At 38.0% G+C, this 14,044-nt stretch overlaps 1 protein-coding gene across 1 annotated transcript in view; it reads right to left on the reverse strand.

Moving 5' to 3' along the window:
* MED14 (mediator complex subunit 14) overlaps positions 1-14,044 on the reverse strand; it is a gene marked incomplete at both ends in the record, with an annotated part of 90,933 nt that overhangs the window by 51,742 nt on the left and 25,147 nt on the right. Inside the window, 3 exons of the mRNA XM_080718652.1 lie at positions 2,095-2,173; positions 4,645-4,770; positions 13,231-13,342. Coding sequence (XP_080574778.1) covers positions 2,095-2,173; positions 4,645-4,770; positions 13,231-13,342 — 317 coding nt within the window. The remainder of the gene's footprint in view (positions 1-2,094; positions 2,174-4,644; positions 4,771-13,230; positions 13,343-14,044) is intronic.

Consider the following 14,044-nt stretch of genomic DNA (forward strand, 5'->3'; position numbering starts at 1 on the left):
CAAATGAAATAGTGACTACAACATGAATCCTGAAAATACACTACATTTTAAGAAGCCATTCAAAGCTGGGCGTGGTGGCTCATACTTGTAATCCCAGCATTTGTGAGGCTGAGATAGGACGATCGCAGTTCATGGACAGCCTCAGCTACTTAGTGAGGCCCTCCACAACTTAGTGAGACCCTCTTTCAAAACAAAGAATAAGCCAGGCTTGGTGGCGTACTCTTGTAATCCCCGCGCTTGGAAGGCAGAGACAGGGGGATCACGCAGGTTCAAAGCCAGCTGCGCGTGCTGGCATAGGAGACCCTGTTTCCCAATAAAAATGTAAAAATAGGTCTGGGAGTGTAGAAGGGCTTCCAGGAACCCCAGTACCACCAAAAAAAAAAAAAAAAAAAAAAATGGGGCTGGAGATGTAGCTCGAAGGTACAATGCCCTGGGTTTCATCCCCAATACCACAAAATAAGAAAGAAGCCATTCACATAAAACCACATATTTTGACTATATTTATATGGAAAGTCCAGAAAAAGCAACTTTACAGAAATAAAAGTAAATTTGTAGTTGTCTGTGGCTAGGAACAGGGATTACTTGAAAATGGGCATTTTGGGGGGAGGGGGTGGTAGAAATGTTCTAAAACTGGAATTGTGGTAATGGTTGCAAAACTTGGTATATTTATAAAAAAAAATCAATGAACTGTATACTAAAATAGGTAGAGCCGGGAGTGGTGGCGCATGCATGTAATCCCCGTGCTTGGGAGGCAGAGACAGGAGGATCGTGCAGGAGGAGAATTGCACAGGTTCATAGCCAGCCTCGCTGACTTAAGAGACCCTGTTTCCAAATAAAATATAAAAAAATAGATCTAGGAGTGTACCCTGGAGGTAGAAGGGTTCCATTCCCAGTACCACAAAAAAAATAATAAAATAAATAAATAAAATAGGTAGAATTTGTGACATATAAAATATACCCCAAAGTTATTTCTAAAAAATTAGACTGTGATTGATTTGAGAAGCACTTTTTTTTTTTTTGGTGGTACTGGGGTTCCTGGAAGCCCTTCTACCTCTGGGCTACACTCCCAGACCTATTTTTACATTTTTATTTGGAAACAGGGTCTCCTAGGCCAGTGCGTGCGGCTGGCTTTGAACCTGCGCGATCCTCCTGTTCTCTGCCTCCCAAGCACGGGGATTACAAGTGTGCGCCACCACGCCCGGCCGAGAAGCACTCTTGTAAGTAATTATGAGAACTTTTCTAAGCATGCTAGATATAGCTGGGCATGGTGGCACATGTTTGTAATCCCAGCATTTGGGAAGCTGAGACAGGAGGATTACGGTTTGCAGACAGCCTCAGCTACTACTTAATGAGGCCCTTTAAACAGTGAGACCCTGTTTCAAAATAAAGAATAAAAAATAGGGCTGGGGGTGTAGCTCAGAGGTAGGATTCCCCTGGGTTCCATCCCCTGTACTGAAAATAAAAAAAAATCTTGCCAAAATGCACAAAAATGATGGTAAAACACTAAAAGAGCTAACATATATCTAACTAATGAAATTAAAATCACATCCTGTTAATGAAAAAAATCATACTGAATTTTCCAAATATTGACAAAACCAAAACTGGCAAGAGGAGGAGGTGGAAAGCTAGAAGAACACTAAAACAGAAGAGGCCACTGAACAGTTCTTGTTTGCTTTTGTTGTATTTTGGCCTCAGCCACCCCTCCATTTTGTCAGTTTCGAACTATCTCTGAAATTTATTTTTATTCCTTGAAATTTCATATTATTAATTTTAAAAGAGCCACAATAATAAATAAATCACTGTGATTTACAAAGTGCTTGTACAGTTAAAAAAAAGAAAAGAAAAAACCTGGTAAGGAATCCAAGTTAAATGCCATGTCCTTCACACCTATATTTGCTTTAGTGCAGAATTTGATATAAGCAAATATGTACTATTATCTTTGCCTATTCCAAGAAATTTTGGATTGTAATGGTGCTCAAGTTTCATTTCAGAACCTTTAAGGACAGTGAGCAATCAAGAGTAAAGATGGAAAAGAAAATATAGCCTGTCAAAATAAGCTTCCATTTTCATCTTGAGCAAAACAGATGAGCTTACTTAAGTTGCTGAATCCAAGGAATGATCCGCTTCATATCATCATTCACTGATTTCTCCATGTCGTCTAGAGTGGCCTGGTCTACAGAATAGAGCACTTCATTAATTACTTGCTCACAGAAAGAACAAAATATTTATGTAGCCCAAAACACAAATAAAAATTAGGGTAAAAATCATACTTTTTTGTGTCAGAGAAAAACTGAGACATCATTAGCTATAAATCAACATGAATTTGTTTTCCCTCTTTAACACTTCAGGAGACTTATACATAAAATAAGTAATGGCAAATGAACCTTGTTAGAAATCACAAGTAACACAGAAATAATTCTTTGCCCATTATTTTAATTGCCAAAACTCTTGGGCTAGTAAATTAGTATTTTCAAGTTATATGCACTTATTACTAGACTTAAAATGTAAAAATTATATAAAAACTAACAGATTCCATTGAAATGTTTATTTACCAAACACAAATTATCTCTGGCATAAATGAAGGCTGGTGGCTTGCTAATTCTACCACTTCAAAATTTTAATGACACTAGATAATGCTAATAAATAAAATACTGAGCAAAAAAGCAAGATACAAAATGATTTCAACCAATGGGAATAAAGTATAGAAAAAAATTGAAGAGCTAGGTGTGGTAGTATAAAATTGCAATTCTAGTACTTGGGAGGCTGAGACAGGAGGTTCTCCAGTTCGTAGCCAGCCTCAGCAATTTGACAAGACCCTCAACAACTTAGACTGTTTCAAAATAATTTTTTTAAAAAGGGTTAGCGGGCCGGGCGTGGTGGCGCACACTTGTAATCCCCGCACTTGGGAGGCAGAGACAGGAGGATCCCACAGGTTTGAAGCCAGTCTCAGCTACTTAGTGAGGCTCTCAGCAACTTAGTGAGACCCTGTTTCTAAATAAAATATAAAATGAGTCTGGGAGTATAGCCCGGAGGTAGAAAGCCTCTGGGTTCCACCCCCAGTACCACCAAAAAAAGAAAAAAGGGTTAGCGGAAGCCAGGCATGTGGCGCACGCTTGTAATCCCAGCATTTGGGAGGCTGAGACAGGAGGATTGCATGGGTTTGAAGCCAGCCTCAGCTATTTAGTGAAGCTCTCAGCAACTTAGTGAGACCCTGTTTCCAAATAAAGTATAAAAATAGGTCTGAGTTTATAGCCCGGAGGTAGAAAAACCTCTGAGTTCTACCCCCAGTACCATAAAAAATAAAAATAAATAAAAAATAAAAAGGGTTAGGGGGCCGGGCATGATGGCACACACTTGTAATCCCAACATTCAGGAGGACTGCAGTTCGCGGAGAGCCTCAGCTACTTAGGCCCTTTGCAACTCAGTGAGACTCTATTTCAAAATAAAGAATAAAAAATAGGGCTGGAGGTGTAGCTAGGAGGTAAAATGCCCCTGGGTTTAATCCTCAATACCACAAAAAATAAATAAATAAATAAGAATGGGTTAAGGGTATAGTTCCGAAGTAGCATGCTCCAGGGTTTACTTTCCAATAAAAATAAAAATTAAAAGATCAAAACCTAAAAGACAAAACTGAAAGCGCATTGCTAGGGAATAAATTATGTCCTTACTGGCAAAGTCAGTATTTTGAACTCTAATCCCCAAATATGATGGTATTTGGAGAGTCTTTGGGAAGTAATGAGGTTTAGAAGAGGTTATCATGGGTGGGGGTTATGATTCAAAATAATACAGTTTTTCAGAAACAGCTCATATAAAAGTCTATTTTTACAGCCAAATAATGTAACTAGTAAATCCTTTATTTTCATCAATCAATCTTGTTTAACATTAATGTCGAGTGGCCAGAACACTGTTCAATAGCAACACAAAAGCATTAAGTTCCTAGTAAATATTTTATCATTTCAGAACACCAACTTGGTAAAACTTTAATTTCTGTGTTTAAGCAAGAGAAAAATACTTTTCTCTAAAACTCTGTACCCAGCTGGGCGTGGTGGTGCACACTTCTAATCCCAGCATTGGGGGACTGAGATAGGACGATCGTGTTCGTGGACAGCCTTGGCTACTGAGTGAGACCCTGTTTCAAAATACAAACTAAAAAATAGGGCCGGGGATGTAGCTTGGAAGTAGAATGTCCCTGGGTTCCATCCTCAGTACCGCAAGACAAAACAAAACAAAACCACCACTCTGTACTCTAAGTCATCATAGATATGTATACTACATATATAAGTTCTCCAGCCATGAATAATATTAGAATCCATAGTAGTCATCCCCCGTCACACAACTATTAGTAGTAAAATAGAAACTGAGCTATTGGATAGAGTAATCTAAATAAAAAAATAGCCATCAACATTATTACATTTACATAAGAGAAACGTGAATGCATTTTAGACTGGGAAGTTTCACATCTGGTGCAAGAAAATCCAAAGTAGAATTAAAATAGGGCTCCAAGAAACAGTCATCAACTAGTTATTACTTCCTTGCCTACATTCAATACCGTATATACTACCCCTTTCAACACATAAAGGCAGAAATTTTTTTTAAAAAAAGGTTTTTTCTTACACTGAGTAATTGTATCGTTTAGTAACTTACCAAGTCCATAAAGCATCAATTGGAACATTCCAGAATGCAAATCTACAAAAATGTGCAGGCACTCAGAATTCCCACAGGGCTCCAAGATGGGAACAACGAGAGCTGGAAGTGCAGTTTCTATGGAAGCTGAATATTTCAAAATTAAGTTAGTTATTTTTGAATATTAAAAAAGTACCTCAATGAATAGACAGAACTATTAAAATATCCTGAATATTAGGGAAAAATATAATTCTACAACATTTCAAATAGCATTATTATGTCAATTAGTATTAGTCCAAGAGGGAAAATGTAATATTCACGTTGAACTGGAACAACATACCCATCTCAAATATTATAATAAAAAATTTCAAAATTCCTTAAAAAGGATTAAAATATTCAATGAAAAGTCGGTCTCATCAGTTAACTGAGTTTAGTAGTTTACAGTTAGTTTAGTAGCTAATAATAAGTTAATTTTTAGGAATTTTTCTCAATATTAGTTGGAACATATCAAGAAAAAAATGAGTTGTACAGTTAGAATAAATTTCATCCGTAGTCTAAAGACTGTCAGTGTCATACTTCATTAAAAAAAGAGTTGTTTTTCTAGCAATGAGGGCCCAGAGGTTTCAAGAAATATTGATAACTATTAAACATTATTGATTCCATAGGGAAAACACTTTTTTTCTAAGTCATTTGTGTACCTCATTTTCAAGTCACAGATGAAACAAGAATATAGGCAATTGCTCAACACAAATCCCCAACGCTGACAATATGCATGGATCTAAAGTTCACAGTATTTCTAGTAGGCCCAATTAACATTTCCCTTAATCCCACAAGTTGGCAAAATGAAATCCAGTAAATGAGCAAAGCACTTAGGGCAAACTAAGTGCTGAAGGGTACAAAAGGAATATCCTCTTCTTGTTACTGAGTTCCTCTAAAGCTACAACACAGAATAAAGGTGGCAGGAAGGAGAATGTGTGATTCAGGCTTCTCACCAGGCATGACTCCTGTGCTACTTTGTCAAACAATTAAAAGAAAAAACAGCCAGGCACAATAGCACACATCTGCAATCCCAGTATTTGGGAGGCTGAGACAGGGGGATAGCAGGTTCTAGACCAATCTCAGTAACTCAGAGACCTTCAGCAACTTAGTGACACCCTGTTTCAAAACAAAAAATGTAATCTCTGTGGTAGAATGACCTTGGGTTTAATATCCAACACCAAAAACATAAAATAAAAATCTACCCCTCTGTGTCACTGGAGAAAGAAGTGACAAGTGTGTGAAGGTACCTTAAAAAAACAAAGTGGGAGCTGGGCATGGTGGCACACTCCTGTAATTCCAGCTACCTGGAGGCTAACGAAGGAAGATCACAAGTTTAAGACCAGCCTAAGTAACTTAAAAAGAAAGACCCAGTCTCAAAATAATTTTTTTTTCAAGTCTGGGGATGAAACCCAGGGACATTTGACCACCTAAGACCAGCCTAAGCAACTTAAAAAGAAAGACTCAGTCTCAAAATAATATTTTTTCAAGTCTGGGGATGAAACCCAGGGGCATTTGACCACCTAAGACCAGCCTAAGCAACTTAAAAAGAAAGACCCAGTCTCAAAATAATTTTTTTTTCAAGTCTGGGGATGAAACCCAGGGGCATTTGACCACCGAGCTACACCTTCTGCCCTATTTTTTATTCTTTTTAATTTGAAACAGGGTCTCACTTAGTTGCAGAGGGCCTCACTAACTAGCTGAGGCTGTCCACAAACCGTGATACTCCTGTCTCAGCCTCCCAAATGCGGGGATTACAAGCGTGCGCCACCATGCCCGGCTTCAAAATACAATTTTAAAAAAAGGGCTAAAGGTGCTGGGCATGGTGGCGCATGCTTGTAATCCCCGCACTTGGGAGGTGAAGACAGGATGATCATGCAGGTTCGAAGCCAGCCTCGCTGACTTGAGAGACCCTGTTTCCAAATAAAATATAAAAAAGAAATAGGTCTAGGAGTGTACCTTGGAGGTAGAAGGGCTCCATCCCCAGTACCACCAAAAAAAAAAAAAAAAAAAAAAAAAAAAAAAAAAAAAAAAAGGTCTAAAGGTGTAGCTCAGTGCTTGCCTACATGTAAAAGGCCCTAGTGCCTTAAAAAAAAAAAAAAAAAAGAAAAAGAAAAGAAAAGTGGAAAGCTGGGAATGTAGCTCAGAGACCCTAAGTTAAATTCCCACAACAAAAAAAGGGTAAAGTGTTCAAGGTTTGTGGCCAGCCTCATCTTCTTAGTGAGATCCTCTAACTCAGACCCTGTTTCAAAATAAAAAATAAAAAAATAGGGCTTGGGGTTATAGGTCAGAGGTAGAATGCCCCTGGGTTCCATCCCCAGTACTGGGGAAAAAAAGAGAATTTGTAATATTTTGAATGGGTGAAGTTACCATTGATACTATCTATACGAACAAATTATCAAACAAATTAATAGGATAAACAATTTCAGCAACATTTAATTAGATGAAAATAAATTTCTTTCAAGCATATCTAATATATATTTGTATATAAATGTTTAACATTCAAGTTAAACAGAAGTTCACGGGGGGGGGGGATACAAAAAGGTACAAACAGTAATTTCTTTTATAATACATTTAATTCAAAACCAATGTAACAAATTAATTGGCATCAATGGTGTTTTGCTAAACTTACTACTTTAAATAGCATAATAAAAATACTTATAGATTTGAAGCAAGGTTGGTAATTTTTAAAAATATTTCTTTACAGTTATAATTACTAATAGAGAATGAACAAATTAATTTTTTTTGGCACTGGAGATTGAACCCAGGAGTTTCTACCCGCAAGCTAGACCTTTACCCCTATTTTATTTTGAAAGAGGGCTGCAGTTAAGTCGCTGAGGCTGACCACGAACCTGTGATCCTTCTGTCTCAGCCTTCCCAGTAGAACAAATTCATCAAAGCAAAACCATTTCTAATGTGTAGCAATGGAAGCCAGGTGTGGTGGCGCAGACTTGTAATCCCAATCCTTGGGAGGCTGAGACAGGAGGATCGCAGGTTCATGGTCAGCCTCAGCTACTTAGTAATGTCCTCTGCAACTTAGTGAGACCCTGTTTCAAAATTAAGAATAAAAAATAGGGCTGAGCTGGGCATGGTGGCGCATGCTTGTAATCCCTGCGCTTGGGAGGCTGAGACAGGAGGATCGCACGGATTCAAAGCCAGCCTCAGCTACTTAGGGAGGCTTTCAGCAACTTAGTGAGACCCTGTTTCCAAATAAAATATAAAAAAGGTCTGGGAGTATAGCCCAGAGGTAGAAAGCCTCTGGGTTCCACCCCCAGTACCATCAAAAAAAAAAAAAAATAGGGCTGGGGGTGTAGCTCAGAGGTAAAATGCCCCTGGGTTCAATTCCTGGCAAAAATAAAATAATAAATAAATGAAATAAAGTATAGCAATAACTAATTCTGGGAATTGGGATAGCAATTATAAATTTCAATCTAATTATCAAAATTGAATATTCTTGGAAAGACAGAGCATGCGAAGAAAAGAGAGCCCCAAAAGTAGAATATGCTTTGATACATCTGTGAAGATCTTCTATTACAACCAGCGTCTACATTCTTCTTTACAGAAAAATTAAGAGAAGCACTTAACCTCAGTTAGGAATGACTGTGCAGTTCAGTTCCCAAGTGGTCACAATGCCCTGATCCCAGCGACGGCAGGGGGAGTACAGCACAAGGGAGCACTCACTGACTCCCAAGCAGCAGGCAACACTGGGAACCAGGCCATATGAGAATCTGTTACCGCTGGTGCCTTTACTGCCTATTTTGATCTCTCCAAAGTCTTGTGCTTCCTCTCTCCCAAGCCATTTCCACCCGCAGGAAGTCACACTCTGCAATCCTTGTTGTCCAAAACCTGCAGCTATGCCCTCTCTTAGCCCTTCTTGAAATGCTCCAACCTCCAAGCTACTCATTTCCTCAGGTTATTCCAGTTAGAAGAAAAGCCAACTAAATACAGATGACTGCACTAAGAGATTCCAAGAACACAAAATATTCCCTGTCCTCAGGAAAAGATCTTAGTAAAACATGCTTTCCTACCACAAAAGTGGCCAAATGAAACATGAGCATTATAAATATATGAATATGAATTTAAAAAACATGTTATGCCCCCAAATGGTAGATGGGCAGACCATTTCCTCTGCCTCTCCAGAATGTTCTGACTAAAGCAGGACTGGAGGGACCAACCCCAAAGTTCTCCCTTGCCTCCAAATCAGAGTCCCAGAAACACTTTTCTCTACCGCATAGGAAACTACAAACACCTAGGGCTTGAAAGCCACTGCTGTAGCACACTCCTGTTAGTCTTAGAGATCTAGAAAAACCTTGGACTACTATCCTCAAATTACAGATGAAAATGGAGCCCAAAGTGTATAAATGACTTGTTTAAGAGCATGCAACTGAACTCAGGTCTTATGGCTACCCAGATGGTGACATCTCTACAAAATGCTGCTTAAGGAAAAGTCTTTGGAACTGAAATGAACAGTATACAAAACCATTCCTATGTATGGTATATTAAGCATTTACTTTTCAGAGTAATTTAAATTACTTTGGGCAATCATACTGACTCTTTTTAACTTACTTAATAAGCTTTATTTACAGATGATAATAAAGTAAATCAGAGCCTATCAAAAAATCATAAACCAGCTGGTACAGTGGCATGTGCCCATAATCCCAGAACTTGGAAGGATTAGACAGGAGGATCACAGGTTTGAGAACATTTCAGCAACCTAGTGAGGCTCTCAGTAACCTAATGAAAGCCTGTTACAAAAAATAAAAAAAAAGGGCTGGTGTGTAGCTTGGAAATAGAATGCCCATGAGTGACTGTGTGTGTGTGTGTGTTATTGGTTGGGGGGAGAGGGAGAGAGAGGAAGAAAAGAAGGGAAGAAGAAACATAGGTACATATATTCATGACCCCAGGATTAGGAAATAGATTCTTAGGTATGACACTACAGGAAAAATCAACAAAAAATAAATCAAATTGAATATCACCAAGAACAACGACAAGCTGGGCGTGGTGATGCACGCTTACAATCCCAGCATTTGGGAGGCTGAGAGAGGAGGGTTCATGGACAGCCTCAGCTACTTAGGCCTTCTGCAGCTTAGTGAGACCTTGTTTCAAAACAAAGAATAAAAAAATAGGGCTGCGGGTGTAGCTTGGAGGTAGAATGCCCCTGAGTTCCATCCCCAGTACTGAAAAACAAAAACAAAAACAAAAACAAAAACTAAGATACGTGCAGTGGTACAGGCCTTAATACCAGCTACTCAGAAGGCTAAGGCAGGAATATCATAGGTTCAAGGGTATTTGGCAACTTAAAAGAGATTCACTTAAAAAACAAAACTTTAAAAGGGGAGGGGATGTCACTCAGTGGTAGAGCACTTGCTTAGCATACATGAGGCCCTAGGTTCATGTTGGAGAGAATGTGGAGAAAAACAACCCCCCTACACTGCTGGTGAGATCGTAAAGTAGTGTTGAACATGTCAATAGGTCAAAACATCTACCACATTACCCAGCCTATATCTATATATTTATATATGTATGCATGCAAGTATGTATATATATTAGAAATGAAACTACATGTTCACAAAAAAGTAGACAAATATTCATAGCAGTATTATTCATAATAGCCCCAAACTGAATATGACCACAATGTCCACTCATAATGAATGGGTAAATAAAACATGGTACATCCATAGAGCAGATTGAATTTAAAAATAAAGTTCTGAAGGTGGGCATGGTGGCGCACGCTTGTAATCCCCGCGCTTGGGAGGCAGAAACAGGAGGATCGCGCAGGTTCCAAGCCAGCCATGCACGCTAGCTTAGGAGACCCTGTTTCTAAATAAAAATGTAAAAATAGGTCTGGGATGTAGCCCGGAGGTAGAAGGGCTTCCAGGAACCCCAGTACCACCAAAAAAAAAAAAAAATGAAGTTCTGAAACCTGCTGTAACACAGATGAATCTCAAAAATATGCTTAAAACAACATGAAATGCCGAAATAGGTAAATCTATATAGAGATAATGCAGATTTAGTGGTTGTTAGGAGCTAAAGAAGGGTGAATAGAAGTGACTGCTAATGGACACAAGGTTTCCCTTTGGAAAGATTAAAATGTTCAAAAATTAAATTGTGGCAACAGTTGTACAATCCTGAGTATAGTAAAAACTACTGAATGAAATAGCTGTATGTGAATTATATCTCAACAAAGCTTTTAAGAAAAAAAGAATAAAGGGGGATTAGTGCCCTCTCTAGCCCCAATGGGTTTCAATTATACTTTCCAATCATAAATTTCCGGCCTATGATTACCATCTTTGCTGGAAAGATTAAAGGGAGAGGGTTCTATTCACTCTTATCATTAGGATTATTAAGTGCTAATAAATCTAATGTTAAGTCCTGATGAGGTTAATGGACATACTCCCCAATATATTTATTTGATAAAGTCACCAGATTTCTGGCACACCCTTTATTTCTTTAAGGCCCGTATTTGCATTTTTGTTGTCAGCCTTCCCCTTTGTCTCTTTAGATGATATGCCTTATTATAGATTTTCTTTTTTTATACCTCTATCCCTTTACTTTCCTTGAATGAATACATACTGTTCAATTAACACAAAATAATTGTACATATTTATGGAGTACAATGTGATATTCTGATACATGTATATGTCATAGAGATCAACCAAAGCAACTAACATATCTCCTTAAACATTATACCTTTATGATGAAAACATTTAAAAATCTCTCTTCTAGCTATTTTGAATACATTGTAGTTAACTGGAGTCACTCTACTATTGTCACAGAACACCAGAACTATATTGTAAAAACTTCCTTTCTCTTTTCTTGAGGCAATATATAAATATAATCTTTTTTTTCCGTACTGAGACTGGAACCCAGAGGCATTCTACCTCTGAGCTACAAACACCCTCAGCCCTATGTTTTTTTATTCTTTATTTTGAAAAAGGGTCTCACTGAGTTGAAAAGGGCCTCAATCCTCACTAAGTAGCAAGGCTGTCTGCGAACCGTGATCCTCCTGTCTCAGCCTCCCAAATACTAGGATTACAAGCGTGCACCACCACACCCAGCTCTTGAGGCAATATTTTTATCTATTTTTGTCAAAGTGGCTTTAATGCAGGGTTCTAGTATATACCTAAGAAGCTAATCTTTAAGCATTATGGATTGAGCTGAGCTCTGTAATGATAAAAGGTACTACCTTTGCTACTAGCACTCTTAAGACTTTCTGCTTTTAAACACTTCACCTACATTATCTCACTTAATTAGACTCAGCACTTTGGACATGGTCAAAAACAGCTGGAGTATGGATAGTAAATATGTTCATAATAGTGTCTGAAATTGTATAGACTGAAAAAGATAGCATTTGGGGGAGAGGGCTTTACATATGCAAGGCAAGTACCCTACCACTGAGCTATATCCTAATCTCTTAAAGCATTTGTTTAAAAACTTCAAAGTTCTGACCAGGTAAATAAACTTAGAAGATTTTTCACTATTTTTATATTTGCAATTCTTCTATGAACAATTAAAAATATTTAAAGAATAAGATATACTCTCTTTTACTCAAAGAATCACATTATATACATATATATATATATATATATATATATTTTTTTTTTTTTTTTTTTGGTGGTACTGGGATTCCTGGAAACCCTTCTACCTCCGGGCTACACTCCCAGACATACATACATACATACATACATACATACATATATATATATTTTGGAAACAGGGTCTCTTTTTTTTCTTGGTGGTACTGGGGATGGAACCCAGGGGCCTTCTACCTGCGGGCTACACTCCCAGACCTATTTTATATTTTTATTTGGAAACAGGGTCCCTTAAGCCAACTGAGGCTGGCTTCGAACCTGCGCGATCCTCCTGTCTCAGCCTCCCAAGCGTGGGGATTACAAGCATGTGCCACCACGCCCGGCTTGGAAACAGGGTCTCTTAAGCCAGCAAAGCTGGCTTTGAACCTGCCTGATCCTCCTGTCTCCACCTCCCAAGCACGGGGATTACAAGCGTATGCCACCACGCCCGGCCAAGAATCACATTATATAAATACATTAGGAATATTGGCAATGATGCTTTGTCACTAGAAAAAATAATTTAAAAATTTATGTTAATATACTTTAATTTCAAAAAGGAAAAATTATTTATTTTTGGTACTAGGATTGAACTCAGGGGCACTCCACCTCTGAGCTCCACCCCCAGCCCTTTTTATTTTTTTAATTTTGAAACAGGGTCTTGGTAAATTGTTGAGGCTGGCCTCAAATCTGAGATCCTCCTGTCTCAGCCACCCAAGCACTAGGATTACAGGTGTGCATCCTGTACCTGGCTGGAAAAAAAGTTAAGGAGAGATATATGGAACCATTTTTTAAAAAATGAAGCCAAGTTAAATAAGTAAGAAAATAAGGAACAAATTACGAAAGATTTGGTAGATTATAAGCTAAAATATAGAAATGCCCATCTTCGACAAAAAAACCCAGTATATCAGAAAAAGTCCTAGTAAGAAAGCCGCTTCATGTAACAAATGTAAATATTAATTTAAAGAAAAGAAAACCAGAAATGTTGATTTAAAACACCTACAGTTTTCATTGGCATTAAAGCCTCTAAGAATGGCCTTCAGTTCCTGGAGTTTCTGATGAGCTCTGGCATGAACGCTGTCAATCAGGAGTTTTTCTATTGATAAGTGGTCAATCTGCATAAACAACAACAAAATAATATGTACAGATGAAACACTTTTAACTTAAATGCCTGAGAACAAACTTGTGTACTTCAAGATACTTCATTTTAAGCCGGGCGTGGTGGTGCACGCTTGGAATCCCAGCATTCGGGAGGCTGAGACAGGAGGACTGTGGTTCGTGGCCAGCCTCAGCTACTTAGTGAGGCCCTTTGCAACTCGGTGAGACCCTGTTTCAAAATAAATAACAAAAAATAGGCCTGGAGTGTAGTTCAGAACTAGAATGCCCCTGGGTTCCATCCTCAGTACCACAAAAAAAAAAAAGTACTTAATTTTAGAATCTTACTAATTACTAACCAGTAAAACTTACAGAAAGCAAAGAGGCAACTTATATGACATTAAGTTAAAAATTAACTTCTAGTTAATATATATTAAAACATAATTAATTTTTCAGCGAGTACAGATCAAGATACTGTATATACTATTCCTGTATTATCTATATATAAATTTATTTAATTTATTTTAGTTATCTGTGTGTTATCTATATAGTCAGTACAATCGCAGATTCAAGGCCAGCCTTGACAACTTAGCAGGATCCTGTTTCAAAATAAAAAAACAAAATGGGCTGGGAGTGGAACTCAGAGGTACAATGCCCCCGAGTTCAATATCAGGACCAAAAATAAATTAATTAAATAAATGAATAATTTACTATAGATAGTA

The sequence above is a fragment of the Muscardinus avellanarius genome (assembly GCF_963383645.1).
Source record: "Muscardinus avellanarius genome assembly, chromosome: X".
NCBI classification, from domain to species: Eukaryota; Metazoa; Chordata; class Mammalia; order Rodentia; family Gliridae; genus Muscardinus; species Muscardinus avellanarius.